The sequence below is a fragment of the Phyllostomus hastatus genome, unplaced genomic scaffold (assembly GCF_019186645.2).
Source record: "Phyllostomus hastatus isolate PE091 unplaced genomic scaffold, TTU_PhHast_1.1 phas_contig_58, whole genome shotgun sequence".
In the NCBI taxonomy this organism is placed as follows: domain Eukaryota; kingdom Metazoa; phylum Chordata; class Mammalia; order Chiroptera; family Phyllostomidae; genus Phyllostomus; species Phyllostomus hastatus.
The window spans coordinates 8,933,567-8,961,000 of NW_025333916.1; the positions used below are offsets into that span (position 1 = coordinate 8,933,567).

Sequence of the window (27,434 nt, forward strand, 5' to 3'; positions counted from 1 at the left end):
AAAAGAAAGAAGTAAATCAATTGTCACAATAAAAACCTTAGTGCTATGAAAATCATTGCTTTGTGTCATGTTTATTAAATATTTTTAAAATTTCAGAGAATTTTCAGAAATTAAGACAACATTCAACATTCCAATTGAATGAAAGGTGTTTTCCAGTATGCTAATCTAGACGATTTATACAGAAGCTTTATAGAATGTTTCTAATGCAAGTAGTACAAAAGCTAGGTAGGCATTTTCAGATAAGCCAGGCAAAGTTTCTTTATATTATAAAGTGAATATCACTTAAAGTGTCCATTTTCCAATGGTTTTAATATCTAAAAATATCTTTGACCTAAAATCTTTCATTTTATTTTTAGCCCCTCAAAAATATATTTCAACAAAGTGAACACGAATTTTCCTATTTCCAAATATTTTGGAACCCAGAGGAAAAACAAACGATTCATAACTGTGTATATACAGGGCAAACAAGAGTCAATAAAAAGTGACTCAAAGGTCATCTGATTTCTGAAAACAAGACTAATGTTTTAAAATAGCCTTTGTGTTCAATCAAGCATTTCCCCTCTTTGGAAGATGGACAGATGTGCACTCATAGTTATATGATTCTTTTGATCCACCCCAGGATCTGCAGGGTAAAACTACTACTTCTGAGAAAGCCTGAATGAGATCATTATCCATTACTTAGGAAGTCTGTGTGTCACGTTGCACTTAGCTTTTATACATCCTCATTCATTCTGTTCCCCTCCTAACATCTGCTTCCGAACCCAGCCAGTCTTTGGTAATGCACATTTAAAAACTATTTTGTTTGTAAGCTACCATAGACACATTTTTATGGATGAGATGCTATGACTATTAATAGGATGACCCTGATCTTATCAACATCTCTTTGTTTCTTAGTGGAACTCAGAAATTAAAGCAACTTGCAGTGTTTTAGTAACATGGGATATGTACTTTTAATTAACACAACTACCCTTAATTTATTGAAACACATTTAAAAGTATGCCCTTAATTTTCTGATGCTTTTAGTCTCTCTTTCCATTGACTTCAAATTCCTGAAAGGCTATTATACAGTGTTTTGAAATCCACCCAATTTAGTGGCATAAGCACTATAGCACAACCTAATAAACACATATTACATAACTCATTTCATGATGTGACTGATTTGTTTCTCATCTGCCATTACAAAATGGAAAAAGAAAACTTAAATGTGATTTTTAAATTAAAATCATACTCCAAAGTCATAGCTTTAATGAAAGAAAATGTCTAATTATATTGTATTATTTGGCTCTAAATTCTGTCACAGAGAGAGATTTATGATATGATAGAGCAAACAGGTGTGAACATTTGAAATGAAAAGTAAAATCTGTTCTTAGATCTTCCAGGACTATTTTATTTCACAACAAGGGAAAGGAGGAAGCCCTTGCTGGGACATGCCAGAGCTGTGTGATGTTCACCTGTAACATGCTAGTGTGCTCTGACAGGACCAGCAAGTACAAGCCAAGGTCCTGTGTCCTGACTGCAGTGCTGGCCCAGTAAAAGCCTTATCTGGGGAAATACTAACAGTTCTGGGCACCACATCCATTTTCTTTGTCATTTCCTCACTTTGCAGGGATTCTGAGAATGGACGGTCATAGTTGTTTTCTTTCACCTCTTATCTGTATGAGGGAAAAGGTCACACTTGGAGGAAACTTAGGAAATAGTCAATCGTCTTTGTGTTCCTCTGTCTGTGATTTGCCCCTTTGGGCTACACATTTTGAGGATTTTTATGAAGAACTAGGAAGTCATATATAAATGCAACAGATTATCTGAAGATAATTCAGTAGGGACACCAGTGCTGAAGTTATCTTCACTCCACTGCCAATACCATTTTTTTCTAGAGTTCTCTGAATATAATTGTTATGATTTGTCAAAATTTACAAACAGTGCTGTGTTAGCATTGGCTTGTACAAGCTCATAAGAATGATTGTTAAATTTTCTAGAATTTTGTGAACCAGTTGTTATATACAGCCATTTTTGAAATAAAAGTATATAGACATACTAATTATATTAAAAGCAAAGGTAATTTGAAAGTCATACCACTTTCTAATTATTTTACTACATTTTATTATTACCTATGTATCTATTGCATCTGTGTGGTAGAAAGACCATACAATGACGTGCTATTATGCATTTCTTCCCACCTCTGTGTTCAGTGATTTCACAGTGGTAGCTTGAAACTGACCACAGTGGGAGAATTTTACAATGGAAATTTACTAATGCTACGAATCAGCTATTCCCTGTCTGAGCGAGCCAGTTGTTAAACATTTACCACACAACACTAGCTGGGTATATTCCAGGATAACAAAAAAGAATAAGACCTTGACTTCACATAAATTATGACCTAAGTGGAAGATAAGTAAATTCTCAACTCTAAGACATCTTATAAATAATAAAATAGAGGTTAAAGGTGTTACAGCAAAGAAAGAGATGCAATTAATTTTGCTTGAGGTGTTCTGAGAAGGTCTCAAAATAAAAAACCTTTGACTCGACCTTTAAAACTGAGGAGATTCATTTGGCAGAGAAGAAGGGAAATGCTCTCCCAGAAAAGAACAAAGAGTAAAGTCTGACATACCGTGGCATGTTCTGGAAAGAGATAATAATTAACTGTGTCTAGAGCAGTGCTTCTCAGACTTTTCCACTTAGAATCATTAATGGCCAAGAATGAATGGATAATGCTAGTGATCTCAAGTTGCAGCTTGAAAAGACTCACTGCTCAGATGAATTTCTTTATTTTTATCTATTTCACTTAAAAATTCATAGTTTACCAGGTAAACTACTTTTTGTCTATAGATATTTAAATAAAATTAAACTTCAGGAAGATGAACTGTGTCTGTATCCTGAGGCTTTTCTGGCTGACTCTGGGACACTTAGTACCATAGTTTGAAACTTACAGATCCAGGTCTTAGCAAGCATGAGTGGCTACAAAAGGCTGGAAAATACGAAAAATATAGACTGGGCCTGAAGCATTAAGGGCATTGACCGCTGTATACAGGAGTTTGGATTTTTTTTCCCCCAGTCATTGAAGGGTTTTAGTCAGATCTTGTTTTATAAAGAATGGACTTTGGTGATGGTAAGAGAAAGGATAAAAATGGAGAGTAAATAATGTCATAACTGACATTGAGGCTACTGCAATAGACTTCATTCAAGATCTTGAGGGCCAGAATTAGGCCGGTGAAATAGAACAGGACAGGAGGGAAAGGTTTTAAGTGTTATCAAAAGGATCTACAGCCCTGTGACTAACAGGATGTGAAAAGTGGGCGTGAGGGAGCTGCCAAAGATGCCTCCAAATTTTCAGTTTGAACACCTAGAGAAACAATACTGCTGGAGAATGCAGAAGAATCAGAATCTTCACAAAATAAACTATAATGACAAACAAATAGAAACTCACTCCTAAAAAAAGTTTTGGAACTTTTTAATACTCTTTAAAAATATATTTTAAAATACTATTAAATTTCTGATTTTATATGAGCATTTTTGGGCTGCCTTTTTTTTCCTTAGGAAAAGTCAGTTTTTGAATAATCAATTATACTCTAAGTGATATTTCAGCAGCAACTAGACTCTTAAAGTAAGTCAGTTAATTTTATTTATTTATTTATTATCTAATGAGCAAAACTCTAAAGCTTAAAATAAAGTTTGAAAAAAATATACAAAGTATGTATATTTAGTCAGGATTGAATATAGTCAGTTATATTTAAAAGAAGGGTTTACAGGAACAAGTATAAAGGACACACGGATAAAAATTAGGGGGGATGGAAATGGGAGGGAGGTGGAGAGGGGTGGGTAGGTGGACTGGGATGGTAATAACTTGAACAACAATTAAAATAAAATAAGAAATTTTAAAATCTATACATCAACATTTCAGGATTATAAAAGAAAATCAAACTAAAAAACATGGAGGAAAGGGGAACTTCAGAGGCCATTTAATTACAGTCAATGCCTGACTCTCCCATTTGACTTTTCCAGTCTCCGTTTCTTATGCCAGTTCTTCTCAAGTTTGAAGGAAGCCATTCATGTCCCCTGAGATTTCTCTTTTATAGGGAAGGCTCTGCTTCTCTCCATGACCCTCTACATGATGTCATCTGACATCCTCCTAACTAACCATGATGGCCAGTCTCCTCCTGACATACTATTGTTTTTCAGCATTTCTCTTTACCTTCAGAATAAAAAAAAACCTATTAAAACAATACTCTTTTAATATATTTATTTAACAAAGCATAAACAACTCAACCATACCCAGTCCATATTTCACCATCTTGTCCTCAAGACATCATGGCAAAATATATTATCAATTATAATGTCTACAGCATTTTCCTGATTATATTGGTACACGCCTTAATAAAGAAAATTGGTATAATAGTATATGTTACCTTGTGGTTAAATCACCACCTTCTTTTTCCTAGTGCTCCTAGTGAATCAATTTAATAAGATATTTGGGGAATTTTTTTCAGGACTTCCAAGAAGAGTGAGAATCCATTTTATCAAACTGGGGACAATTGGCTTACTTTCCATTTGTTTTCCATGACCAAAGTGTCCTGCATTCCACGTTCCTTACTGTCAGTTCTTTAGATCCTCTCATAGTTGAATATTGCCATTCGTGCAGGAAGAGAAATGTGAAGTTACTTAGAATACCTAGGTACTCTCATAAGCAGTTCATTTTTTTTTTTGAGATTGCAAATATTCAGCCTGTAGTCTTTCTCTCACCCATGAAAAGATTCTATCTGAGAGAGAAAATTAAAGCAACATAGGACTTAATCATATTTTCTTCTTCTCATATTGAATGTCTTCCTGTAGTTGGATTTTTCTCCACTGTTGAATGTACTTTTAGTCTGAACATAAACTTTAAAAGGCCTCTCCTTTCCTCTAGTTGTTATTTTATCACTTTTAGCAACTCTCACTTCATGTTAGGTTTCAGCTTCCCTTTTTCTTTTATTAGCCATGCTTTTTCTATTATGACATGTTTCTACTCACTTCTTTATGCTTGTCTTGGTTACATCTGTGCCAAGAGAAAGAATATATACACCAATGTTGATTCTGATTGTTATCTTCCCCTTTTTTTCTCTTGAAAATTATTTTCAACCCTTCTATTTAATTAAAAAAAAAACCCTTTCATTCCTCTGGCATTCTCTCTCCTTTCAGAGTCTTTGGTCATGAAATATTATCCATTTTTTTCTTTTTTTAATATATTTTATTGATTATGCTATTACAGTTGTCTCATTTTATTCTCCTCTGCCCTGGACGCCCCCTCCCACCTGCATCCCCCCTCTTTAGTTCATGTCCATAGGTCGTACATATAAGTTCTTTGGCTTCTACGTTTTCTATACTATTCATAACCTCCCACTGTCTATTTTCTACCTACCATTTATGCTACTTATTCTCCGTACCTTTTCCTCCTCTCTCCCCATTCCACTCCTCCACTGATAACCTTCCATGTGACCTCCATTTCTGTGATTCTGTTGCTGTTCTAGTTGTTTGCTTAGTTTGTTTTTGGTTTGTTTCTTTTTTTTTAGGTTCAGTTGTTAATAGCTGTGATTTTGTTGTCATTTTACTGTTCATACTTTTGATCTTCTTTTTCTTAGATAAGTCCCTTTAACATTTTATATAATAAGGGTTTGGTGATGATGAACTCCTTTAACTTGACCTTATCTGGGAAGCACTTTATCTGCCCTTCCATTCTAAATGATAGCTTTGCTGGATAGAGTAATCTTGGATGTAGGTCCTTGCCTTTCATGACTTGGAATACTTCTTTCTAGCCCCTTCTAGCCTGCAAGATTTGAGAAATCAGCTGATAGTCTGATGGGAACTCCTTTGTAGGTAACTCTCTCCTTTTCTCTTGCTGCTTCTAGGATTCTCTCCTTATCTTTAATCTTGGCTAATGTAATTATGATGTACCTGGGTGTGTTCCTCCTTGGGTCCAACTTCTTTGGGACTCTCTGAGCTCCCTGGACTCCCTGAAAGTCTATTATTTCCTTTGCCAGATTGGGGAAGTTCTTAATTATTTTTTCAAATACGTTTTCAATTTCTTGCTCTTCCTCTTCTCCTTCTGGCACCCCTATGATCCGGATGTTGAAACGTTTAAAGATGTCCTAGAGGTTCTTAAGTGTCTCCTCATTTTTTAAAATTAATTCTGTTCTGGTTGAATGTTTCTTTCTTCTTTCTGCTCCAAACTGTGGATTTGAGTCCTGGTTTCTTTCCCATCACTGCTGGTTCCCTGTAGATTTTTCTTTATTTCACATAATGCAACCTTCATTGCTGCCTGGGGTTTTTTTTGTTTGTTTGTTTTTGAAGTACCCAGTGAGTTCCTGGAGCATCCTGATAACCAGTGTTTTGAAGTGTGCATCTGATAGGTTGACTATCTCTTCGTTGCTTAGTTATATTTTTTCTGGAGCTTTGAACTGTTCTTTCATTTGGGCCTTTTTGTCTCAGCACACCTGTTACATAAAAAGGGGCAGAGCCTTAGGTGTTCACCAGGGTGGGGCAACCCATATGGCTGCATTTCAAGGGAGGGGTCCCAGAGGGAACAATGCTTGCTCTACTCTCTGCTGCTTTTCAGTCACTTCCCATGCTACCCACAATCAAAACTGGGCCCTTCTGGTACAGATTCCCAGGTGGGAAGGTGTGTGTAAGCTCTAGGACCCTGTGAATCTATCTCTCCCATGAACTTTCTTATGAGGCTGGGAGTTTCTCCCCCTGTGGTCTTAGTCCCCATAGGTGTTTTCAGTCAGAGGCTTTGAGGCTTTATTTTCCTGTTGATACTCTGGGTTGCTTGATCTATCTCACTTCCCAGTTGTCCCTCCCGGTTTATCTGTGTGCGAATGTGGGACCACCCCATCTGCCAGCCACTGCCTTGCCACAAGTCCTCTCCACCCGGCTGCCTATGTCCACCTATCCTACTGGTCTGGATGAAAATTTCTTCTTTAACTTATTGGTTGTTGGACTTCCATACAGTTCCATTTTCTGTCAATTCTGGTTGTTTTTTGTTTTTAAATTTGTTGTCTTTCTTTTGGTTGTGTGATGAGGTGTAATGTGTCTACCTATGCCTCCATCTTGGCTGGAAGTCCAAATATTATCCAATTTTTATTTGAGTATTTCAAAATTGATCTTCCTAAATTTTAGTGTACACACATGATCTAATTATGTTCAGGATTTCCTGCCAATCAAGAGCTCCCTCCATTTGAGGTTGTTTTCTGCTAGACCTTGTTGTTTCTATATCTAGAATTGAACAGAATTATGTCAATTTGCCTCACTGTTTCTTCTAACTTCTCAGAAATTGTCAAATATTCTAATAAAATACCATCAGTTACCCTTTTTTAAGCAGAATGAAAATTGCAGTTTGTGTGTAAGAGCAGCTATGGATCGGTGGATAACTCAGACACACAGGGTATAATTCTGGTTATGTTACCTAAAATTATTCTGACTTTGTACTTCGATTTCCCATGAAGAAACAAGTTACCTACTGGACATATGGCATTCCCTTAGCCAAAAGGGCCAGGATCTCTATCAACTAGAAACCTGGGCAGCTCACAGGATTTCTCTGTGAGATAGCCAGAGTTACTTCCTTCTGCCAGCTGGCCAGGCCTCCAATCAGCATCAATTACTTTCTTGATTGTTTTCTCTTTCTAGGCTGCAGTTCACAGATCCATAGAAGCAGTAAGAGTAAAGGAGACCGTGTTAGGGCACAGCACATGGAGAGCTATGGTCCCTAGGAAGTTTATTATACATGCACAGAGACAGGAAAAGTCCTGGTAGCAGTGTCAATTAGGGGCTGACATTTTCCATTTATTTCATTGGTTTCAAGTGTCAAACAAGCTCTGTACTTTGATAAAAATGGCACTTCCATCCTATATACCTGCCATGTATGTATGCTATTAATCACTGTTAATAGGACTATTATTATATACATATATCTTAAATGAAGTTTTATAATTGAAAAGAGAATTCTAACTAAGAGCAAAGTGAGCAGAGCCAGAAATCATAACTTCATGTACTGGACAACACAGCACTTTATGGAGATCTCATTCTAGAATAAGTCATTCAATTAAAACAACAACAACAAAACCATGGGATACATGCAAAGAAAAGGGAAAGCCCAAAAATCCAGAAAAAAAAAGATGATGATTTTGAAAACTATTACAGGAGCAGAGAAAAACAGAAAACCTCACAAGTCTAAATAGGATACAAGAAGACAAAGCCTAAGAACAACAAGTGGAAGAAAGTCCAGACAACAGTTGTCTGAGGAGCTAACAAAGGAGCCAAAGGGATGAGGAAACAGAACGTAACAACGAAAATCTGCACTGAGAGCAGCGACGAGCAGACCAGCGGTGCAGACTCCTGACTGGTGGACAGGGCCAGCTTGGACAGCTGTGACAGGATTCATGGGAAAAAGTAAAAGAATTAAAAATGACTTTTTACAAATGTGATTATTATAATCATAGAGGGCAAAGTATTATAGTGATAAGTACTTATAATACTTTGGTATCAATGGTTCCACAATAATGAGAACATAGCAAGTAAAATGTATAAGATTGGAAAACTCAGTTGAATGGAAGACACCATGTCTCTGAACCCACCATGGACCCAACAAGTTTAAAGAAAAATTGTTTTTCTTTATAGATAATACATATATGTATTACTTGCATATATACTATATATATGGGAGATGTAAAGAAGATCCAATAACTTAACTGATGTTAAAGAAATAAAGAATCTCTAAATTGGAAAGAAAGAAAAAGGCATTTAAAGATATAATGAAGAAAAATTTTCTGAAATTAAGAAATCAATCAATAAATCTTAATACTAAAAGAACACAATACTTTTTTTTTCTTGTGAATTTGTTTTTATTGGGATACAAGGGGTTGGGCACTGGAGGGTACTATCCATTCTAATCTTCCTGGGAGAGCTTTTGGAGCTTTTTCTTTTTCTTGGAGCTACTGCTCTTGGTACCAACAGCTTCTTCAGGTCCACTGCTGAGTGGCTCCTCTTTGGAAGAAAATTTCCTCCTTTTCTTGGGGATACTCCTGTTTCCTGCCTCTTCAAGGTCACTAACCGGTTCCTCCTTGAAGAGCAATTTCTTCCTTTTGGGGAGATTCCCACTGCCAGTTGTCTCCTCAAGATCACTACTAACCAGCTCCTCCTTGGAAAAAGATTTCTTTTTCTTTGGTTTGGATAAAGGAACAGGTGGGTCTTCCATTCCATTCTCCTGAGGAACCACCTCCTAGAGCTTTTGCTTTTTCTTCTTTCTCAGTTTTTCATTAGTCTCACACTCCTCCAGTGCACTGCTGTTTTCTGAAGATGCGAGGGCAATTGCGGCCAGCCGTTTCTTTTCTTTCTTCAAGCGTTTTCTCTCCTATTTTTCCAGCTTCCTAGTAATCTCGGCAGCCACTTCCTCTGCCTGAACCATTGTCTCCTTCATGACCTCCAGATTTTTTCGTGGAAGCATTCCAGTCTCATAGAAGGATAGCCGCTCCTCCACTTGATCTTGAAGCTTCTCCCCAAATACACTTGTGGGTACCTCAGAGAAGCAATCAATTCGTGAGGCAATACTGCATTTGTCTGCCAGGTAGCAGGAGATGGGGCCTTTGTTCTTGGTGGCTGCTCGGCCAATAAAAGTGGAGTGGAAAAATAAGTCCATATTTTGGGCTGTTACCCCTTGTCTTCAAGGCTCTGGAAACTTGATCCCTTTGCTGGGCCCTGGGAATCACTCAGACACCAGGGCTGGCCCTCACCCCCATAAAGAACACAATACTTTTCTAAGCATACAAATAATATCCAAGTAAAATATAGGAAAAATGATTAGATTTACACCAACAAATTAAAAATGTATATTATAAACTGTGACAAATATTTCATCAAATATAAAAAAGATGATTATGATAATCAAAACAAGGCTTTCATAAATCAATAACAAAAACAGAAGAACAAAGAATATGAACAACTTGTAAGAGAAGTACAAATGGCCAATAAAGATATAAAAGTGTATTCAAACTCCCTACTCTCGCGTTAAAGAAATATCATCAAAAATAATAATGTATCACTACAGATGTGTTGATTTGACTGGGCCATGGAGCATCCAGATATTTAATCAAACATCATTCTGATGTTTCTGTGAACATTTTTTTTTGTAACATCAACATTTCAGTTGGTAGACTAAGTAAAGAAGACTACTTTCCTCAATGTGGGTGAGCCTCATCTAATTAGTTGAAAGCTTAAATAGAACAAAAAAGCTGACCCCCTCCTGGGAATGAAGAAATTCTTCTTGCTAGTGGTCTTTGAATGGTAACATTGGCTTTTTCCCTGAGTTGGGATTTAAACAGAAAGCTTGGTTCTCCTTGGCTGCAAGCCTGCTGCCTCTGGACTGGAACTATACCAGCCCTCCTAGTATAACAGAAAGAAATAGTTCCTCTTTCTGACGACCTGAAGGCCAATAGCTCCTGCTATAGATATGCTAACTAACTACAGGAATTTTGTTTGAGGCTTGAGCAGTGCCTTGTGAGATAAGAGGTATAGAAATATACATTAAGTGATGACTGTTTTTCAAAGATTTATAGGAGTCTCCAAAACTGGACTCAGATGACCAGGAGTCAATGGATCAACCAACTGGGACCAAAGGGACTCAGAAATTTCTCACTCTTCCTTGGATTCTTTTCTAAGCCCACCTGTGTACGGCCTACACCCACTCCTTGCCTCAACCTTCCCTTAACAATAAAAAATTCCTTAATTCCAGACTCTTTAAAGATGAATTTGAGGATTAGTTCTCCCATTTTCTTGAGCTGGGCTTTCTAATCAATAAAACTTTCCTTGTTCCAAGCTCTAATGTATTGAGTATTGGCTTTTCCTTTGAAGCACTTGGCACAAACCTGATATCTGTAACACTGGTCCTCAGGCTTCCAGACTCAGACTGGAATGACACTATTAGTCCTCCTGGGTCTCCAGCTTCCTGACTTTACCTGAAGATCTTAAGAATTGACATCTTATGCCCTGGCTAGTGTAGCTCAGAGGATTGAGCACGGGCCTGAGAACCAAAGCATCACTGGTTTGATTCCAAGTTAGGGCACATGCCTGGGTTGTAGGCCAGGGCCCCTTTGGGGGGCCTGCGATAGGCAACCACGCATTGATGTTTCTCTCTTTCTCTCTCCCTTACCCCCTCTCTAAAATAAGTAAATTAATTTTAAAAAAGAATTGATGACTTCCATAATGTCATGAGTCAATTCCTTATAATTAATTTATATCCATCTATCATCCATCATCTTCTTCATGACCTTTGAAGTCCTATTGGTTCTGTTTCTCTGGAGAACTGTGACTAATACACTGCATGTACTTATCAATATCATAATACTAATAAACTCACCATCAACGCTAGCATTGGTGTTGGGAGACTGGTACTCTCAAGAAATATCATTAGCATCACAGAACCAAAATGGGGATTTGGCTGCTCACCATTCTGTGAGAATGGCAGACTCTCGTCTCAAAACCCATCCCCTTCAGAAAAGCTGGGGAAAGCCCAGCCACCCTCAGCCAGACTAAAACAAGAAGTGGTGTCCACAGTTTCTGTTGCTACTTAAAGTACCTTCATTTGGGAGCCACAGGTGGCTGCTGAGGGGTCATACAGGTAGCTTAGCTTGTTCCCAGCTGCTATCTGGCTTCAGGTTCCTTCCTGAAATTCACGTGTGGGGCCCACGCAGGTTTCTAGGGTCTCCAGGTCCCACAAAGGCACCAGCTAGTGCATTTGCCAGGTGAGCAAAAGAGTGTCCCTTCCTTCCCCTGGGTTTATCTTAGTTTGTGATATGGGATGGAGCCAGTGCCTTCTCATAATGCCCAATTAACTTCCAAAACTTCACTTCTCTGGTTGGGTCCACCTCCTGACCAATACCTTCTTTTCCTTGGGCTGGACTGATAGGTCTCTTTGTTCCAGCACCTCCCTCTGCCACAGTTCTGACCACCATGGCACTTGTGCCTGCCTTCTCCTGGTGCCACCTCCAATCAGGTACCAGAAGGCGGTAGGAGGGCTTTCCTGCCTGTCCAGTTATCTTGTTAGCCTTGTGTGCTCAGTGCAATACTTCCTCTTGCTACTATCTTGCCCAGGGGCGGGGCAGACTCTTGTGGTGCTCTGTTAACTCAGCTTCCCTTTGTCAGTCTCATGCCCTAGTTCCCACATGCAGGGAGTTACTCATACTCAAAGCCCACTGATAAAGTAAAGGGACCCTGGAAACCCTGCATGTTCCCTTAGGCAGTACCCAGGACTGCCCTGGAAGGAAAGGCAGGGGAGATCTACAGCCAGGAGCAGGACGCCTTGCACCAGGGATGTAGCATTCGTAAGTCATGAACTTGGTTACCAGAGCAATATGGCCCTGCCTGCTGCCCTGCGACACTCTGTGTCCTTGCCACCACCCTGGGCAGTCTGCAAAGGTATCATCTGGCTGCACTCCATGCCCTCAATCCCCGCTCCCACTGGCCCGGACAACCTGTCTATCAATATCAGTAAGACTGTAAATTTTCAACCTTTCTGAGGCAGTTTGACAATATCAATATTTCCAAAATTGTCAAGTCTTTAATCCAATAATTTCATTTCAAGGCATCTGTGATATGGAGATGTGACAAAGCACATTAAATGTAGGCTTTTTAAATATTAAAAAAAGGTACAGGGTGGAGTTGTGTAAGTTCTTTATACATTTTGGAGATTAAACCCTTGTCTGAGTTAGCATTGGCAAATATGTTTTCCCATACAGTTGCTTCTCTTTTTATTTTAATACTGTTTTCTTTAGTTGTGCAAAAGCTTTTTATTTTGATGAGGTCCCATTTGTTTATTCTTTCCTTTATGTCCCTTGCTCTAGGGGACATATCAGTAAAAATGTTGCTGTGTGAAATATCTGAGATTTTCCTGCCTATGTTCTCCTCTAGGACTTTAATGGTGTCACAGCTTATATTTAAATCTTTTATCCACCTTGAATTTATTTTTCTGTATGGTGTAAGTTGGTGCTCCAGTTTCATTTTTTTTCTCATAGCTGTCCAGTTCTCCCAACACCATTTGTTGAACAGGCTATTGTTACTCCATTTTATGTTGCTGCCCCCTTTGTCAAATATTGACCATAGAGACTTGGGTTTATTTCTGGGCTCTCTGTTCTGTTCCATTGGTCCATGTGCTCGTTTTTATGCCAGTACCAGGCTGTTTTGATTACAGTGGCCTTGTAATACAGTTTGGCATCAGGTATTATGATCCCTCCTACTTTGCTCTTCTTTCTCAAAATTGCAGCAGCTATTCGGGGTCGTTTGTTCCATATAAATTTTTGAAGTGTTTGTTCTATGTCTGTGAAATATGACATTGGTACTTTAATAGGTATTTCATTGAGTCTGTAAATTGCTTTGGGTAGTATGGACATTTGCAGCAGAAAGAAGGAGCTCCTACCCTTTATGACAGCATGGATGGACCTGGAAAGCATTATGCTAAGTGAAATAAGCCAGGTGGTGAAAGACAAATACCACATGATCTCACCTTTAACAGGAACCTAAACAACAAAACAAACACAAGCAAAATATAACCTAAGACACTGAAATAGAGAACAGGCTAATAGTGACCAGAGAGGAGAGGGGAGGGAATTTCAGGGGAAAAGGAGAAGGATTTACAGGAACAAGTATAAAAGACACATGGACAAAAACTAGGGAGAAGTGGAAATGGAAGGGAGGTGGGGAGGGCTGGAATGGGAGTAAAAGACTATACTTGAACAACAATTAAAATTAAAAAAGTATTAAAAAAAATAAAAAAGAGGTACAGGGCAGAACCTAAATGTCTAATTCTGGGGAATAGTAAACATGTTATGCAAAGTTGAAGACAACACAGATATTATGACTCTATTAAAAAATGAAGTACACTTAATGGCTTGGAAATTCTAATAAAATAACATTAAGTGGAACAGAGAAAATAAAACTGCATGATCCTGATTTTGTATTATAAAAATAAAAATGTATGACTCTTATATAACTGGAAACACATCAATGATTAGAAGTACTTATGTTTGAATGATAAGAATAGATCTGATTTTTATTTTTAAAATTGTTATTTATGTTTTCCATAATTTGTAAAACAAACACAGACTAATTTTAAATATGGAAGAAAAGAACATTATTTTAAGAAAAAGAAATAATATGCAGATCCTCTGCTCATGGGAAGCTACAAAGTGGAAAACAGAACCACAATATCAACTGTCAGAAAATCCTTTTGAGCCAGGAATGGTTTCCTTAAGTTGTACTAGTAAGTATCCTGTTTGACCAACTATTTATGTTTGTGGGTATTTCCTTTTTCATTAGATACATCTTCAACAGAACTTCCTCTAAAAATAACTGATTTGTTTCCTGAACTAATACACACTTGAGTGTTTGTGGTTGTATGAGTTTTTCCAGTTTTCCAAATAAGAGTTTTGAAACATTGCAAAGTGCCTTGTAATACAGAGCATCTGAAAAGAACCAACTTTTTCATTTTACCTCTAAACTGTTTAAAGAAAATAAGCAAGGTGAAATGTAATTTTACAAGCGTCTCTATCATTACAACTCTACTGCCTGCAGTTTTAATGACCTCTTTCTGAGTGCTTTATTCAGCCTGATATTTCAAATGCCTAAGTTCTTATCATTTTGCATGGAAAAAGTGGATCATTAGTCTTTCTGATTCTGCCAATAATTAATAAATTAGGATGAACACAGACTGAGCTTCTTGTGGCAATACATGTTTTGACCATTTTGACCCTGAGTAAATTATTTCAAAGGCTCTCAACATATTAACTGACTATTATCATACTTGAAAAATTTAATTAGCACACAGAATATTTAAAATAATTCTCTGAAATATTCTGATATCACACAAAAGCTTATATCATACATTAAAATGTAAATTTCCTTAAAAATGGATAGGAGATAGATGTGTTAATAGAGAAATAAAAATTCAAGGGAGACAAAAGCTAATTCCCTTAATGCAGTCCACCTCACCTTCAAAAAAAGAAATAACAAGAAAAGACTTTAAATTACTGGAAAATATGAATATGGAAAATACAGAAAAATAATCATAAAAATAATGCAGAAAAATGAACAAATGATTCACAGCAGAAATAAAAATGTTAAGCCCTAGCCAGTGTGGCTCAGTTGGTTGGAGCATTGTCCCATAACAGAAAGGCTGTAGGTTCAATTCCTGGTCAGGGCACACACCCAGGCTGCAGGTTCAATCCCTGTTCAGGACATGTACGAAAAAGGCAACCAATCATCAGTCATAATGACGTTTCTTCCCCACCCCCTCACTCTCACTGTCTCCCTTTCTTTCTAAAGCAATGAAAAAATGCCTTAAGTGAGGATAAAAAAAGAGAAAAGTGATAAATGCTAAATAAACCTTTGCAAAAATATTCAAACTCATAAGGTTGTATAAGGATAAATGAGACTGTATACTTAATATAATGTCTGGCACATAATAAATGAAGCTATTAAATCATAACTAACAAGTAAAGAAATGAAAATTTAGGTAACTACATAGATATATATGTATGTATGTGTGTGTGTGTGTGTGTCTATCTACCTATGCATCCATCTCACACTGTTAAACACTGAAAAAGCCTTATGATGCCCAGAGTTGTCAAGAATGTGGAATAACAGGCTCTGTCATAATTGTCATTTGAGTATAAATAGGTGTGTCCATTTGGAAAATACTTTGGGACTATATATTAACTAAAAAAATTATGTGTCCTGTGAATGAGCCATTCCACAGCTCGAAATTCATCCTATGGAACATTTTAATACAGGTGTAAAAATACCTATATAGGGACAATTTTCACAATGTTAAAGAAAAAATGAAAATAGTCCAGAAGTCCACCAATAGAGTATTAGTTAAATAAATATAATAGAACATTATACTACAGAATGTGATTGATATATACTGACATAGAAAATTGTCCAATAAATCATAAATAAATTGCAAAATAGTGCATATGGTATCCTGTTTTTCTTGTATGTGCCTATGTGCGTGTGAGCATTTGTGTGTATATATGTTAGAAAATACATAGACTAAAGATAAGAAAATATACTAAATAGCTTTGGGATAAGGTTACAAGTTGGTTATATATTATAATATTGTTATCATAAGTATTAAGACATAGAAAAAGCTTTTACTGATACCAATAAAGTCATCATAAATAAAAATATTTATATGACACTACTCTCTGAGAGTAATTTTAGAACAAATTTAGTTTTTTTGGAGATAGAAGGATATAGTTTATCTTTCAACATAAATGAAACTGAAGCACTACAATTTTTCATAACTGGCGGCCTTACCAAAAACGACTCCCAGGAACTAAATAAATAAATACTTAACCTTTCATTTCAGATTGTATTCAAATTTAATTCTTTTAATCTGTTAATTTTAAACTTTAAAAATATCTGCTGTGGGCTGAACATTTACATGTCATCAAAAAAATTCTTACGTTGCATCCCTAACCCCCAATCTGATATATCTGGAGGTGGGGTCTTTGGGAGGTGATTTTTGTTATATTAGGTCATGAGGTCCAGGCCTTGTGATGGGATGAATTCCTTTATAAAAGTAGGAGGAAACACACACTCCCACTCTCTCTGTGCATGCACCAAGCAAGGCTATGAGCGTACAGAATCAGCCAGAGGGCCCTCACCAAGAACCAGACCATGCTGGCACTCTGATTTGAGTCCCAGCTTCCAGAATTGTGAGAAGTACATGTTTATTATTTAAGTCACCCAGGCGTTCTCTTCTATCAGCCCAAACTAAATAAGACACACAGAGAATACATGATTCTTTCTTATTTAGAAATGTTACTGTTTCCTCTAATTATAATTACACCAAGGAAGCTGATTAAGCTGTATCATTACAAAGGTTTGGGGTTTTTCTCCTGCATGTGGAGTCAACAAAAGGAGCCTAGTGGTGGTAAAAGCTGTACGATACCAGATTCAGGATTAAGGCATGTCTATACATGTGTGTATGAAGATTTGTAAATTTCAAAACCACTAGTTCACTTGATACATAATATATGAAGGACCCAATTGACCTTGTCAACTTCCCATGGACTTTTGCAGACACTCTCCATTCACTCTGATCACAGTCCATTCACAGTCTTTTGATTTTTTTAAAGGACTTTTTCTGGATGATGGTGCCTGCCATTTCCCCTACCCCCCCTTCCCAAATCAGACTCCTTAATGTGCCACACTCCAAATTTTTCACTGCTTGCATTCCCTATCAAAAATTTTATAATGCTCTGATTTCACTAGGTATTTTTTGTTGGTTTCAACAAAATAAACTAAATTATGCTAAGGTACAAATTACTGTGAACTGTTTGATATATTTCCTTACCCAAGAAAATTAAATCTATCAAAGGAAATAGAGAGGCAATAGTTTCCTATTCAAAGGGATAATTAGAGGAAGTAGAGCTTCAGACAGTGTGACAGGAAGCTTGGTCTTCCTGGAATTCCTTCAATCATACTCTGAGTCAACTGCTTCCACCATCTACCAATAAAGCTGCCTGGGCACACGGAGACTAGAGGCAATGAGTTCTGCCTGGACGTACTCACAGGTCACCATGGATGAGTCCGTAGATTTGTGGCATGCTCTGATGATAGATTCCTCTCAAGATCACTATGAGGAGAATCACCACAAAAGCCGGAAGTCCCCAGCTCAGAAGGAAAAACAGCAGATATCGCCTCTCTGTGTGTTCGTCATTCATCACCAGTACGTACCAGAAATTCACAGACTAAGAAAGGAAAAGAACATAAAATGAACAGGCTCTGGTCTAATGGCACAGGACACAGATCAGCCTGGCGTAGGCACAGCAAGTGGCAGGCCAGCAAATGGCTAGGGTTTAATTACTAATTATAGTTTTGAGTTGATTTTTTTAGTTAGTGCATACATTCATTCTTTCATATACCCCCCAAATTTAGGAGACCTCAAAGATCTAGAAACACTGTGAAACAGTTAGTATATTGTACTTCTAATTTTTCTTAATCTGTTTTGATTTAATCTCAGTCATAATCTTCTGTGATTATCTTTGAAGAAATATACACTGATATTCAAACCTACTTCCTAGGTGAACAATTTCATGATGATAATGAAGTAAATAGCTCTACGTTCCCATACTTTTGGACAGTTTTTATTTATTGAGGGCCTATCAAATGTTAGGGCCAGGCATTCTGCCAGGGAGAGGGGAGAGGACTGTGGAGAGAACCCCAGTCTCAGATGCCCTCCCCCCCAGCAGGAGGCATGGACAAGTACATGGAAAATGACTGCACTGAGATGAAAGAACTGTGATGGGGGAGGATTTGTGGCCCCTTTTCCTTCTCAGTTTATACTCTCTCCTTTCATTCACTCACTTGAGAAACATTACTTGTTTACTACATTTCTGGGATCCGTCTGGACACTAGGGACACAGCAGTGAAACAGTTGGGGGAGGTATTTGCTTTCCTGAATCTTAGTTTCCAAACAAGTGGGAAAAATCAGGGAAAGATCTATTTTATATTGTATTTATATCATATTTAGTATCTGTTATTTCTTATATAAGACAAACATATAAAAGGGACATGTTTATCAAGAGTAGGGGTTCAGGGGGCACCTTAGATGGATAGAATAAAGAAACTGAGGCCTAGAAATATTACTGGCCCTAAATCCTACACCTAGTTTTTATCTAAGCCAAATCTAGAACTTACATATTCTGCTTTTAGTGTTCTCCTTCCATGAGGAGTGCATATATTCAATTTAGAACAAAAATAACAGTGAATGTCATGTCATACATACTTCACACAATAATGCTTATTCACTGGATAAACTCCCCTTCTCAATTTCTTATGGTAGAAAGGGTGTGAGTAGAGATGACTTACACACACACACACACACACACACACACTCACACTCACACACACACACTAACTAGCAAGATGACCTTGGACAAGCAACAATATTCCCAGAGCCTCAGTTTCTTCATGTGTAGAATACAGTTATAAAGATTAAATGAGATATTACAGATGAACTGCTGGGCACATAGTCACCCTGGGGAAAAATATTGCCACCTCCCTTAAAATCTCTTATTAGGATGTCAGATAGTATGCAAGGCAAAAGATAAACAGTTCAAGATGAACAGTAAGCAGATACAATGGAAACTCTTTCTATGTGAAAAGTGAGCACGCCTAATGCTGCTTGGAAAACTTGCAGATGTTCTTTGCTGAGGCTTCCAAGTAAGATTCTATCTGAACAAAATGAGCCTTGAGGAATTAGTACTAATTGAGCTAAACGAAGAAAGGATAAAAATGTTTGGTTGCTTGGAGATTTTTGTCTCTGAATTTTATTTCTTGTCAGCACTCCTTGTCTTGATGTATATCTCATGCTTCTATCTGTAATTATGAAGCATGTTATGAGTTGTTGCTTATGTAACTACATTCTACCTTCTTTTTAAAAATTATTAGATCCAACAGGATTCCCCTGACTTTTTCTGTAATTAGCATGGGAACAAAGACAGAAATAAGTAAAATTGTATCAGCTGCCTTATGCCGAGGTGAGCCATACTGCCTGTTTTTCATGCAAAATAAGGATGGTGGGTCCATCTCCAAAATAAAATTACTAATTATTTATTTTAAATAGATGTTTATGTGTATCCAGATAACACGGTATTTTAGTGGTGCAGTTGATGGAAGAATCAGGAAGGAGAGAGAGTATAGATTAGTCAATGTCTTCGAAATTGATTCATCATGATAAAGATTGGGACACTTCCAAAATGTCTGCTTTTACAAAGATGGACATTAGTTCCATCGGTTAAAACCAATGACCCTTTCAGCAGCTGTCTGATCTTTACCACAGGCTCAGATGAGATTGAGACAAGTGTAATTGTGTGTTAGATTTATACATGCAATGCTCCAGCTCCAAAGAGTGCAAGACACACTGTTGCTGAATTCTCAGGTAATCAGTTAAGACAAGCTAAAAAAGTCATAAGCTTTTTCAACTTAAAAAAATCCCTTTCTTTGTAAAACTACTCTAATCACTGAGGTATACTCTAAGGACAGTATTTCCCATTATATGTCTTTTATATTTTTGGCTATAAAATAGAAAAACTATATAATGAAACATTTAATTATTCTAGAAAATATACGGACCAAGCATAAGATTTGTTTTGACTAAGTTTTACTGGAATTTTAAAATATTTTAATATAGTATGGTAGGTACATTTTGGGATATGCCCAGGCCATGTGCTCTCCTTCTCTGAACCCTGTGTCCCTACTCCTACTTCCTCATCCCTCACCGCCCCTTTGACCCAGCACATTCAGGGTGAGTTTGTGACCCTGGCTCCTCTTCCACAGCTGCTTTGATCCAAGGGAGAACCCTGACCCAGGCTTTTTATTTTTTAACTTTGTGTTAGTCTTTATTAAAACAAAAAAAATCAAAATTTCAGACACAAAACTACATGATATATACAAGAATATATAAAAGTAAAAGGAGAAAACAGTACATATCTACTATGCTAGCACAGCAGAAGTTTCAACTGGTTATTCAATCCCAAATCCAAATGTTTACATCCAGGACATCACAGAGGTAACTTCCTTTTATACCTTATTGAGCTCTGGAAACAGTTCTTGTATTACAATGTCCAATAAAACATAAGTCAGGTGCTTGTTAAGAACTGGCTTCTGTAAGCCATCAAGTAGAAGCCTTATGCTTTCATACTTAGCTTCTTCACCAATACACTTGACAATCAGATCTGAAATATAATTTTACCATTTTTTCAAAAGTCTGTTTTGCTCATTGCTGCTTTTCATGGAGAGAGCGAGGTTCAGTGTTTTCACAGAACACAGCATTGCTGAGAAATGTTATAAGTGAGACCAAACAGTGTTCCTGAAATAACTGTTTTAGTTTACAATGAAGATAGTAGTCAGTATACATTTCCAGAGTGTTTTTAAAGAGGATTCGAGTTCCCATTAAGAGATGATGAAGCCAGTCAGGAAATTGGAAAACCACTCATCCTATGTACATCAGGTAATCATAAACTCCTTCTACAGTTATCATTTACATAAAATAAGCATGATTTTGCTTTCTTTCTATATTCTCAGCACAGTTTGCATTATTCTTAAACAGGTCATTGAAAAGCTTCTTGTTGTTTTTGGAAGTAGGGCTAAGAATGGTCAGTTCTGGTTCACTTGGTTTAGGCTTTGGAGACTCACGAGAATTAATTAAATTCATGATGAAAGGTTTCAAATGATGATTATCTTTCATTAGTTTTCCAGGAACAGACTTTATAATTTTCCCAAGATTTACATCTGGTAGTATCTTATCAAGACATTGTGTTTCTCCACCACTGGGGGAGAGAAAATCTGCTAGAAGTTGACTATTACTCAGTTCTGGATGTTGCAGAAGTTTCTATAGATATTCCTGAAACTCTTCTCTCTTTGACTTTAAGAATTCATAATTTTGGGGGCCAATGATCCTTTGGAAGGAAGTTGGGCATCAGGAAATATGCCATGAAATTCTGTTAGTTTTGACTCAAGTACATAGAATTCAAGGTATCTTCTATAGACAGACCAATGTTCAGGCTCATGCCCAGCTGCTCTTCAATCATTCCTTTCAACATCAATACAAATCACAGGTATTCTTTCCTTTTCCTCTCTCCTTTCAGCGGAGGGATCTTCAAAGAAGTCTACATACGGAATGCTAATTTTCCATGCAGCCAGGTTTCGGGGAGTATTAGGTGTGCTCACAGCATCCACTCAGAGAATCATCTTCCATTACCACAATACCTTCTTCAATGAAGTCATCTTCACCTTCGGCTAGACCATAATTAGGCAACATTGCTCCCTCCATGGTGGTACTTTTGAATATTCCCTTAATTTTTGCTACCTATTCTGCTGATTTCAAATGATTCTCCTCTTTTCTGTGTGCTCCGAAAATCATCCAAACTTAGGCTACCTCTGTTGAATTTTGAGTTGTGCATTGGTGATTCTGCACCTTTTAAAAGTTATCTGAAATACTCATCACTATGGCAGAACATAGGAGGAAACACATTCTCCAACATAGAAAGTACATGTTCATATGCTTCAAAAATACATCTCATAGTTTGAAGTTCCACAACATCTATATATGGGCCTTCAGCAATTTTTTGAATCTCTTCTACAATGAAGAGATCAAATAGAATTTTGTCAATACTTCCATCCAAACAGTGTGTTTTATAAAACTTCTGCAACTCCTCATGAAGAGACAACATTTCATCATTTGATAACTCTGGTTGCAAAATTCTATCATTGAATTCCTCCATAGTCAGACAAATCTGTAACACAAGCACTGCTCCTTTTTATTTCAGAAAGTTCATAAAACAAAATAAGAGATCTTGCTGCTCTCTGATTTGCTTCAATTCTAACTTCAGCACATATGGCTTTTTATTCCTAGGTTCTGCAAATTTTTGCAAGAATGGAACCACAGGAGAAGGTGGTTCAGTTGCTTTTTCAGGTGGACTGTGGATTATGAAGTTGATAATCAAATGAGTCACAGTATCTGGATCAGCTAGAAAATCCAAAGAAGGAAGGAACACCGAACCAGAGAGGATCTCTCTTAAAAGTAAGGTCAGGGATCTGCAGCCTGTTGCTTTAGGAGGCAAAACATAAGGAAAAAGTAGTTTGGTAAGTTTCCTTAAATAGTGTAATTCATCTCTTCAACTCCTCAAGGCCACATGAAGCTCTGGACCACATTCTTCTAAAGCAGCTTGCTATAAAAACTCTGTATTTTCCACTTTCTGACTGGCTTTAACTATCACCTCTATATGCTTCATTGTTAATACTTTCTTGGTTATAATAGATGGAATATCTACCTTGTGAATCCTCCAAATTAAGACAGATGCAAAAAAACGTAGTGTAATCCTCAATTCAACAAAGGACTCATCATCTGTTACATTCCTGTACCATGGATAAACAAAGTTTTCCAACACTAATTCAAGAACCTCTGAGAGAGATGCATCAACCTTGGAAGAAATTTTCATGTCTAGCCATGGCTGGTAGTTTTCAAGTAGCAAGGAAGGCCTATGTTGTTTACATTTCACTTTACCACAAACAGCATAGCAATGACCTTAAGGAAATAATTCTTAAAGTCCTAATTACTTGAGTTTGTATTTTATTGTGAAGAACATATTTTGTAAGAGAGAATCAGGCCCTGATAAGCAGTAGAATGTGACAACTCCAGCAACAAACAATCAGAATGGTCAGGGAGAAGCCTGACCCAGGCTGGGCCAACTATCTATCATCAAATTCCATGAAATTTGGTGGTAGTCTAAGTTGGTCAACTGAGAAAAGAGGACATATGAATGTTAGTGATGGGGAATAGTCAACACACAGTGAAGACAGAAAGTGTGTTTCAGAGAAGAATGGACAAAGCCTTTCATGTTCACAGTCCCTTACCAGGTCCAACTGAGTCTACAGTTCTGGAGTTCATTGAGTTATCCTATATGCTTATTATTCCTTTTATGATTTCAGTGTCTGCTTAAATTAACTCAGTTTTTCTTCACTCTTAAAACAAAACAAAACAAAACAAAAAAAACCTTGACTGAGGTTGGATTAAAAGTTCCAAATATCACCAGTGTGTAAACAAAAAGAAGACAGTGGAACATTTGACTCTATTGCTTTCTCTATAATCACGGTTTTCTCTTTGAAAACTAAGGTAAGAGTATTAAGAGATCATTGTGTTTGCATAATAATTTTATGTTGATAGGTATACAGCATATGTGCTCTGTGTGTCTTAGTGTCTTTGTGTTTATCTAATATTGGAAATAACAAAATTCTCATTCCAAGTGAGAGGGTGTGACTCTCAGCAAACACGCTTCACATGTATTGGGCACAGCTTACCACTTACTGTCTACCTTACACTTTCTTCCTGCTAAAGGCTAAATGGAACTGAAAATTCCAATATCTAGGCCTCTATTTACATTTCTAAGTTTTGAAAATTTTATAAAAACCATCTCATGGACTGTCTAAAGATATATTCACCATGTAGACAAATGTTATTATCCCCAAATATAACTAACTATATTAATCCAACTTGACTATAAGTCATACAACCAGATACAAAGTTTCTCAGCATTAATGTGATATAGGCCATGAAGGTTAGTCTAAAGATTAAAAAGTACTTTTAGCTTTGGAAACCTTCAAATTAGCCATCTGGAAAGAGGAAACTGATAAAATTTTCTGCAGTATGTTTAAAAATCAGTGATGTTACCATAGAGATCTTCAATGCCAACTCTAATCATTGGTATATTTGAATGATCACCTTCTTATTTTTGTTATTGCTGATCATGAAGAATGCTGTATTTGCATTTACACACTTACTACAATTACCAGCACTTCCAGATTACCTGGGTGACTGTAACTTGAGAAAACTTAATTAAAAGTCCATTTTAATAAATTTTAAATTTTAAGAAAACTACCTTATGATATTTTTAGAATTTTTCTATCACAAACATAATTCATAGAAGTACAGGAAAGGAAGGTTTGTAAAGGCATGCACACTTAAAAGATAAATTTTCAGGTAAATAAGGATTTTGAAAATACTTATAAAATTTTGAAAAGACAGTGTGAACAGTGACTTGATTTGTGTTTTTGACGTGGTTCTCCATGGACAGGCCACACGTTTGAATCTTGTAGGTCTCAACCTCCTCCTCAGATAAAAGGAGAGGTTAAAGTGTAAGTTACTACCAATGTCCTGCCCTACACTTTGTGACTAAATTATTGTAGAAATCATAATTCCTTAAGTAGAAACACTAATGACATGGATGCACTGACTAAGAATTTTAGCAGTGATAAAGAATCTCACAGATCATCTGACCATTCTTTTGTTTGAGAGATGAGATGAGGAAATGGAAGAGGTGAAAAAAAGCAGTTTTTAAAAAAGTATTCTCATTAGTTATAAAACTGGAAGTGGAACATAAATCTAAAGCACACTGAAGACTGATTACATTTAAGACTTATTTTTATAGAAATTCATACAAATATTGACAATATTAATATTTGCATGAGCTTATTATTTTTGTTTGCATTCCCCCTACTCACTTTATATGAGTATACCAGTGGAGATGCATTTTCCTGGTATAAGTATGGAAATAAACCTTTCTATCTCCCCCTGTTATTTTTTTATTTCTAACATTAAATGAAAATTTATAAAAGTTTATAAAGATATAAATGGCTGAAACATAACTGTGAGCTGTTGTAGATTAATTTTTATATACCTCATACTGACAAATAAAATGCTTTTCATATAATCTTTATTGAGAAATTTCAAATAAATAAACATGTATATAATTTGAGTTAATGACTTTAATAATAATTTCATAAGTTGGTTGAGTTGAATTTATTCATTTATATACTATTTTCCAAAAAGAATTTTAGGAGGATTGATAATTTTCATTGATTTCATTGAACTCCTAATCAAGAGAGTCAAAGTTAACTAATAGAAACTGTAAAATATTAAATGAGACATTTTAGGAGAGGAGGAATGGAATCAGTATTTACTAATTGGAGAGTAAATGTAGACCCCACAATAAGCTATATCTCATTTAATCAAGACAACTTTTCTCTTAAGTTTTATTATGATTTTTTAAAAACACAGGGATAAACTGAGAATGGAAGAAGTATATTTCCCAGAATTACTAAGTGAGGCTGTTAGAATTAAAACTGATTCTGACTGAGATACAAACCAACTAATTAAAATACCCAGATATAATTCAGGTCATATATAGATAGGAATAAACTAAAAGACTGTGTCTGTAAGCATGTTTACTTGCATTCCTATATAGAAGGGTCTATTTATTTTTATAGTAATATTTGCAGTGAATACTACTACTGTTTCCAAGTACTCACATAGGAAACATACCTTGTTATCTGTTTGATTATCATTGGTCATACTTGTTCTTTCATAGGCTCCATAAAAACAAATTGATTAGTTTACCCATATAATATATAATAACATAAGACATATTAGTATATTTGTAAAATATGAAAGAGAAATGCCTTTTCTTTTTCTTAAGTTAAAAATAGGCTACTTGGACCCCATAAATTTTCATGGTATGTGAGATAAGATTAGTATCTAGCCTGCCATTTAATATTTGGTTATTAATTGTGTCACCAGGAACCTTGGATGGTTTTATAGCATCACGTTTAGTCAAAGATCATGGATACTATTAATCCTATCATTGGCATACATTCTTAGTGATTCACTTCAGAGGACAGACTAAGAAATGTTATCACATGTCCTCCCTCCAGTTACCCTCTCTCCTCACCACTTCTGCCTGACATAAACTACAAGGTTTTTTGAGGATTAGAGAACTCTGTGTTTCCTGATGTCACTTTTATCTTGGTAATTACCAGTCTGTTCTCTCCAATACCTTTGATGTCCCCCCAAATTAAATCAATAGTAAAGGAAAGCATGGTGAATTGTCCCATTCCTCTTCTGCAGTATGCTCTGGCACTAAGTACTGACTTCTGCATAGCCTCATTATGTAGAGAAACTAAGGCACAAGACGTGAGTGCTCAAGTACAATTGTAAAATGATTTCTAACTTTATCCTACCATTTAGAAAATACATTCTTCAAGTCAACTTTAGTTTCAAAATAAAACATTATCCTTTTAAGTAAGTTGTGTCCCTACGCACAAGGTAGGCAGACTGCAAGGACAATCCAAGGTTTGGATATTGTTCATAACTGAAGCAGATTGCTATACACTTTAACTCAGTGACAGGAAATGCTCATGGAACTTGGCGAAGTGAGTATACAGACAGAATTACATTTCTGTTTCCTTATATTATATAATAATATCTCAAAAAATTCACTTGTGGTTTGTTTCTTTCAATGGATTAACTCATGGTCTGGCAATCCATCTGGTAGCATATTTTCCATAGATGCTCATACTAAAGGCATAAATTGTAGGAATTTATTCTCTGGATAGTGCATAAGGAAGCAAATATTCAGAGTGCAAAGATATTTAAGGAAACATAGTTTGTAATCACAAAAATAACTGGAAATAACAAGCATTTCATTAATAGGAGACTAGAAAGATAAATTATGGAATAACTATTATAAAATAGGGAAAAAAGTATAACTGTATAAGGTGAATTTATATGTATACACACAATATATTTACACCATATATAAACACATACATATACTATCTATATACATATACACAGGATATGCACATGTATTTGTTTATATATTTATAAATATTTGTATACCTGTGGAATATTTCTGGAGGGATACACAGGAAATCATGAACAGTGTTTACCTTTGGAAGTGGGTTTAGGGAAGAGCAGAGGGTGGAGAGTGTGTGAAATACGAAGAAATAGATGAACTTTTTATTTTATATTTCTCTAGTGTTTGATTATATTTTGTAACTTAGTACATGCT

The 27,434-nt window shown here is 36.3% G+C and overlaps 1 protein-coding gene and 1 pseudogene across 1 annotated transcript in view; both read right to left on the bottom strand.

Annotated features, from left to right (window-relative positions):
* The window catches only part of ADGRV1 (adhesion G protein-coupled receptor V1), a 516,573-nt gene that overhangs the window by 130,856 nt on the left and 358,283 nt on the right, over positions 1-27,434 (bottom strand). Inside the window, exon 86 of the mRNA XM_045847901.1 lies at positions 17,596-17,774. Within this exon, the coding sequence (XP_045703857.1) occupies positions 17,596-17,774 (179 nt within the window). The remainder of the gene's footprint in view (positions 1-17,595; positions 17,775-27,434) is intronic.
* Positions 20,575-23,063, bottom strand: LOC123824635 (annotated as a pseudogene).